Below are 7,077 nucleotides of genomic sequence, written 5' to 3'. Positions count from 1 at the left end.
CCGATATGAAATGATTGCAACCTTTTTAATGAAGAATTTGCTAAAAGGTACCCTTTAGACCAAATCGGAGCCCTTATGTAGGACCTCCACAATCAAGTGCTATTGGATCATAGTCGGCAAAATCAAACAGTGTTATTGGTCAAATATCATTTTATTTAGTTAGTAATTCAACTCCAGTTCGCCCACCTTTAGCCCTACCCACCCTTGCTTGGGACCAGCCTTTAAAGGTCAGATTGGCCAAAACTTTGGAAAGGCACATTACAAGTATCTGGTAACGCTTACCAATTCTATCTCTATCTACTGCTAGTTTAAGCTCATAGTAGTATGATTAATCTATTTAAATGACTTCTCCGGTTCTTTGAGGAGTTTAAAGAGTTTTTTTTAAGAAAACCTCGTGTGTTTGGTTGTTCCATATTCATTTTTTTACGTACTCGTCTGGTCCGAAAAAGAATTAACAGCTCTTTAAATCGGCGATAGCTTTGGTCGTACAGCTCCAACGGAAGCGTGGTTGAGCTAGTTTGGAAGCTCTACTTACGTTGCGTCAGCACGAGTTTTTTGTGAGCAAATTTCCCGCCAATTTTGCCAATACCTGACCATTTGAACTCTCACTTTATGGAGGGGTGGATTTTTTTTTCGCTTTGGCGTCAAAAATATTCAGAATTAAACTTTAAAATATACTAGAAAAAGCGCAAACGGAGCTTAATCTAGTGGTATATACCTAAAAGCAATTGGATCCATTTTCGTGTCAATTATTCTCAATCCGTGTGCTTACAAATTCTTATATGAACTCATTTTAGCCAATCCTAACCATTTCAGAATGGGCATTGACCAATCATACATGCGAGGTTTTTTACAGAAAAACCTAACAGTTAATTCTTTTTTTGGATCGGAGATTGGATGAAAACGCATTAGCCGATTTGTATGTCAAGCTGATTGGCTGTTTTCGAAACGATTATGAATCAGATTGATTTTCGAAGCTCTTTTTCCTTCTTCTTCTTCTTCTTCTTCATAAATTGATTTTTCTGATGATGCTGTGAACAAAAACTTCAGCCTCCACAAAGTGATCATTTAAATGTGTGGTATTGACGCTTTTGGTGGAAACTCGCCTTGCCAAAAACAAAATTGGGGGTAGTGCGAGTAAAGCGCTTTACCATGAAACTCGCTCTTTCTACATTTATTCGGCAGACTTAAAGTTATCGAAATTTAAATGAACCTGTCGCTTTTTAGCGGACCGGTAAAGTAGGATGTTTCCACTAAAAAAAATCCAGAGCTCCCTCGTGTGCAACACGGCATTGTGTTATGGTAGAGTATGGGCATATCTAATTTTCTGTTCGACAAAGGCATATGTCGTGTTGTTTTTTTTTCTGAGACAAAACCCAAGTGTAAACGGCAAATTTTGTTGCGTCTGAGGTTTCTTTTGGGCAAAGATCCGGAACTTCCTGCCGTCACTACGCACCATGCTGCGACTTGCAGCGTCTTCTTATTAACCGAATCATAGTGTGGTTGGAACTTTACATTCTAATCCAGCCGCCATGTTGACGGACAGCCCATTAGTACCTCTTCGATTTTTTGTTGTTGGACACACTGGCAGTGTCTCTGGACTGCAGTGACTGGATACAATTCGAGAAGTTCTTGACGGTCAGTCTGCCGGACTGTCTGGTCGTCAGAATGATGGATTCCATTTTCCATCATGGAAACTGGGCCTGCTTAATTCAACACCACCGACTCGTCCGCATGAAGTTTTGTCAAGTTGCTTGGCATCAGTAGCGGGATATTAGTACTACGTAGTAGTAACCAGCTGCATGCTTGCACCTCTGGCTGCTAGGAGCATCAACTTAAGGCACTAATGTACTACATTTAATAGTTCGTAGAAGTAATCGTGCTCTCCCGCTCAATACTCTAGGGTCAGTTTGCTAACTCGGCCGATGCGGTCACGTGGTCGTACAAGACGCTGGCCACCACTATGGCCACCACAGCAAATCCGTCCAAGTGATAAAGAACCGCGTGATGCACAGGCTCGCCACGAATAACAATCCGACATAACGGAGTGGAATGGCACGGCGTGGACGGCGTTTGCGCAAGTGCCACGATGTTCCCGCTGCTCCGAGCTTATTTAGATGCAAAAGGCCGGCTTTTCATTCTACCACTCAACTCACCGACTACGGCACAATCACGACGAGTGATATTAAAAACTTTGGCACCGTCCCCTCAACGCAAACATGCCGGCGACGGTGCAGACCGCGACGATTTCCAGCGTTCAGGGATTAATAGAGAAGGCTGCGATGGTGTACTTAACCGACTATAGATAGTATCGGGGTGGCCGCCGTGAAGGCGGGCGTATCCGACAACCAGTGGCCACATTCGCACCGCATGATAGCTGCTGCGTGTGTCAACGAGTTTCTCTCGTCAACCGAGATTTCTCATACATTCGAAGTATGTATGAGAAAAACGTGTGTTGCTCATTCATCCTACTCCTGTTGTTAGTACCATAGTACTTCGTCCCAGCGCGTAATGGTAGTGCCATAGCGATGTAAAAATTCAGGCACGTCTGTGCTTCTTGCGCACACCCTTGCCCTGTGATTCCTGCTCAGCAGCTTCACGTTCAAAACGTGACAGAAGCTGTAAGGCTTCGTCTGCCGTCGGCCGAGCACTCGGGTCTGGGTTCATCAACCGATCTAGGAAAAGCGCTCTTTCGGGCTCCGCAGTCCATTCCCGTTCAATCTTACTTGTCTTCACCAGGTATCCCACGGCCCATAAGTCAACCGCAGTCGTGTGGGATCCACCTTCCATAAAAATATCTGAAGCGTGTTCGTCGTGCGTCAAGTGATCGTCGCTGGGATATTTCTGCGGACTTTGAGCTGCATCAGCGAAGTCGATCAAAAACCATTCAACGCGGTCGATATGCTTGATCACGTTAGACCAACGGATGTCTCTGTGCATCCACCCGTTGCGATGGAGGACTACAAGGGCCTCGAGAACGTTCCCGAGCGCGACGAACAGTTCACTCAAGCTGCATGGCTTCATCTCAATGCCGCGGGGCTTAAGTGTCAACCTCAATTGGTCTGAATCCACCGTGACGACTGCATCGGCACAAGGAACCCCATAAGCTTTCAAAGAATCGTAGATCTGCTTCACGCGACGATACTCTTCTTGTGTATGAAAGATCTTATCGACGAAAATCGGACTCAACCGCACCTTGACGCCATTGGCGCGATGGATGTCCATGAACTCGGTCCCTGCCGAGGCCGGACAGTTTTGCACAATTGCCGGGAAAAGCAGACACAAATTCAGAAGTGCCAGTACAAGTCGAAAACGTTCCGGCGCATGCTGCAAGTTAAACCCTCCAATAAGGTGGGTTTTAACGTTGCCCGTGACGTCTTGATAGATAGCAAATAATTCTAGCTCGAAGCCCGACGCAGCATAGCCAAACACATACGGCACTCCACCGTAAGACCACACCAGCGTTTTAGAGAGCTCCTCACGAGGCACAGTGATAGAAGTACGAGGTTCTTTCTCCTCACCACGAAAAACACAGATATGATCCAAAGCAAACAAAAAGTCGGGTCGCTTCAAACCTGACGAGGATCTCCTGCTCGAATCCCGGTTGATGTAAGCACGCCTAAACACAAACCCGAGCACCACACGGATAATTGAGTCCCAGAAATAATGAAATGCACTCTCTGTGGCATCCCCACCCATACAGGAACGCAGCGCTAAACACCGAATCTTTTAAAAATTCGCACGGCGAAATGTCGTTTAGCTCGAACAATTTATCTCGAAGGAGTTGGCCTAGTATCGATGGACTCGACCAAGCTTGAAACACAGACTGCGGTAACCCAATCTTTACAGGGAGAGGTTGTCCGATAAATTCATTAAGATCTACGCGTGTCGGCAGTAGCGTAAGTTTTGCAACTTCACTATGTTGAAATCTCGACAGCCATAAGTCCGTCCCATCAGAAATAGGCGCACTACTTGTCCCAGGAGGCAACGCCACCAGCACGTGAACAGGTGTGTTCATCGACTCGACATCCTCTAGCGTGGGTACGAACTTGACGTCCTTCTCCGACAAGCCAACCAAGCCGAGCGGCGCTCCTGCCACGCCCAACAGCTTCAAATCACTCGTGTCACTGACACCGTCCTTCACGTCGTTCTCCGTTAGCCACACCCCAGCGCCTTTCTTCTTCTTCGCCAGGAAGAGCTGCAGGTTCTTGGCGTCGCATGTGATCGTCGATGCGTTCTCCTCCTTGACCGCCTTCTTTAACGCGGAAACCGACGCACTCTCGTCTATGTCCACCTCGAATGCGCTTCCCGCCACACCAACAATCGCGCAGAAGGGCTTCACCATATCTCTGAGTAGCATACGCTTTTCTAACCAAAAATAAACACTTTTTGGTGAACGGTAGACATAATTTGACACGACCAAACACTTATGCCTCGAACTGACCGAAATTCGCGTTTTGCTCTTACAAAATGAGGTCAAAATAACATGAGATTTGTATTTTGAGTGACTCACTAAAAAGGACCAAAACGGCAAATTTGGTCGGAAATACACAATAGCGCTTCGCGTAGTCGCGTTTTTGCGCTGCACTCTTGGTATTGCTCAGGTGAGTATACCTCCATCTTTGTTTATTATTAATTTTATATTTTTCAGGGTAGAAAAGTTTAAAAGCTGGTAGTCCTACTTTGAGGCAGGCACATACAACACAGCGATAGAAGTTCATTCACGATAGTGACTCGTTAAGATCGAAACGACGAACTACGTATACATGTAAGAGTACATAGGCATCGACTGGACTAACTGTCGCGCATAATCCATCCGCCTCGCCATGAGAAACTCTGGTTCCACCACATCTGCCATCAACTCGTATCGTTCCATCATCTCCTCTGCACGAGCATCAACCGGCTGGGGCAAGAAGTCATCAACCTTGATTGTCTTGAAAGATCCAGGCATGAATGACGGAGGAGGTGGGGCAGACTCCGTTCGTCTCAGTACAGCTGCCTCGATAAATCTGAACGCGTTCTTCGGATACTTCAACGTAAGTTGGGTCAGAACGTGCTTGTCGCTGAACCAAGAGAGATGCCAGTGGTCGTTTAAATCCGTCAACAAACTCAGCGGATAGCAATTGAGAGGCGCCTTCATGCTGCAGCTCACAAGTTGACCAATTGCTTGAGGAACATGGCCCGGTTCGACTTTCTTCTTGAGCTCGATCACCAAGCTGACCCCAGCCAGCTTAATCAGTGGGTTCTTCGCTGTTCGATTGATGAGCAATACATCAGCTGTGCCTTTCATAGCAAACGGGAGTCTTGGGTCCACGATGTTAAGAACTGATTTATCGCCCGCAATGTCATCCAACAAGAAGTCTCCTCGATCTATCAGCGTCTTCAAATGCTGCTGCAAGTACGCCATGTACCCAGCCCTTTGACTTTCCTCGCTCTCCACGATTTTTGGAATCCACGAATAACCGGCGATGGAAGTATCGACTGGCTCCTTGACATCAGGAATATTTTCGGTCAAGCGCATCTTCTTGACAATTCGCTCTTCCATCGCAGTATTCAGATCGGAAAACGAATACGCAGACGCCTTCTCATCTCGTTCCCTGAGAACCTTATTCATTGACATCTCCACTTGCTCTACAGTCAGTGGCGTTGTCGCTGCAGACATCTCTTTTGAGATAGTACCGTCTTGCTCCGGAACCACCACCAGCACGTGAATTTCATCGGTGGATGGCGATAGCATCCCCGCCAGCACTTTCTTGAGGCCGGACTCTCCCTGCAGCTCCTTTTCTTCTTGCGTTAGAGATTTGACGAGAGCAGTCTTCTCGCCCTTTTTCAGCTTCTTCACATCTTCAGTGAGGCTCGACAGCCATGCGTTGCCCCCCGCCTTTGCCAGGAAGAGCTGCAGCTCATCGGCAGGAAACTGGAACATCTTCTTCGCCTTGATCGCGTCCTTCAAGTGCCCCACGGACTTGTTCTCGTCAATGTCCACAGGGAACGCGCTCCCAGCCACACCAACGACGACACAGTACAAAGTAACCATAGTTCCTCGAGCCGCTGATTCTGGAATGAGATAAGGTTGCACGCGGGAAAAGAAGGGGGTATTTGCACACGTTCTCTGGATTTTATCCAGAGTCCCGTGCTAGTCCAGCGATTTCGTTTACCCTGTCATAACCGTTTCGAATCGGATACTCATTTTAAAAGCAGTTTTTAAAAGCAGCTTCCTTTTCACAAATAATATTGTGACGGGGTCACACAGTAGAGGAAGTTGGTTTCCGAGAGTAAGCTTATACAAACTCTCAGTGAGCGGCAGTCCACAGGTCTCTTTTTACTTAAAGGGAGCGAGGTGACCAATTAAAGGGAGGGTTTATGCTGAGTATATTTATAGGTAGGCTAAGCTTGATTTAATTATACAAACAAGTAGTCACCTATAGAAAAGCAATGTCATCCGCCAATGGTTGGCCTCGGACAACCTTGGTACTTTGTACCAAACATCCCGAAGTATGACGTGTCACACTTCATGTAACTAGGGGTGCACTTAGGGCTACGTACCCCGTTACCACTTAGGCTCGGTTTACCGACCAATCAGAATGAAGAAGTGTACGTCACAAAATTTTATTCATTCTCAAAGTCAAAAAACATCGACTTGGCAGCGCGAGCGCGGCTGAGGCTCACTTCACAGTTAAAGCCTCGAGCAGCTGTCTGTGCGCTCCTCTTCTTGGTCTCCGCTGTGACTGTTTGTCATGACTCGTGGCACTGCGAAGAGCGGTGCGAAGACACGCTCCAGGGCTGCTGCCGGAACGGCGCAAGCCAAGAGCACTAATTCTCACGGCAAAAGCTTGGCACTCCAGGAGGCTACTAAGGTGGCCTCCGAAGAGATCGGCTCAACGGGTGACGCGACTGTGGCCAAGAGAACAAGCAAGCGCCGCAGTCCGTCGCCCTCGGCCTCCCCAGACAGCCGTCCGAACCCTCGGTTCGCTGAACGTCAGTTCGACTCAGCAGTGAGGACGAAGCCGAGTCCGGAAGTGTGGTGTAGCGGGATCAGCAAAATCTGCGAGATTGCCAGATCCAACTTACCAACTG

General features: G+C 47.5%; 1 protein-coding gene and 1 pseudogene across 1 annotated transcript; both read right to left on the bottom strand.

Moving 5' to 3' along the window:
- Positions 1 to 2,538: 2,538 nt before the first annotated feature.
- Positions 2,539 to 4,345, bottom strand: PITG_19572 (annotated as a pseudogene; the record flags this gene model as incomplete).
- Positions 4,346 to 4,738: 393 nt separating this feature from the next.
- PITG_19571 (Crinkler (CRN) family protein) lies at positions 4,739 to 6,053 on the bottom strand (the record flags this gene model as incomplete). The annotated part of the gene is made up of 1 exon (XM_002896110.1): positions 4,739 to 6,053. The coding sequence occupies one exon, from the start codon at positions 6,035 to 6,037 to the stop codon at positions 4,757 to 4,759; it is 1,281 nt and encodes a 426-aa protein (XP_002896156.1).
- Positions 6,054 to 7,077: the final 1,024 nt, after the last annotated feature.

Source organism: Phytophthora infestans, genomic scaffold, assembly GCF_000142945.1.
Source record: "Phytophthora infestans T30-4 supercont1.104 genomic scaffold, whole genome shotgun sequence".
In the NCBI taxonomy this organism is placed as follows: Eukaryota; Oomycota; class Peronosporomycetes; order Peronosporales; family Peronosporaceae; genus Phytophthora; species Phytophthora infestans.
The sequence above is the reverse complement of the archived record's forward strand: the minus strand, read 5'-3'. Positions and strand labels throughout refer to the sequence as shown.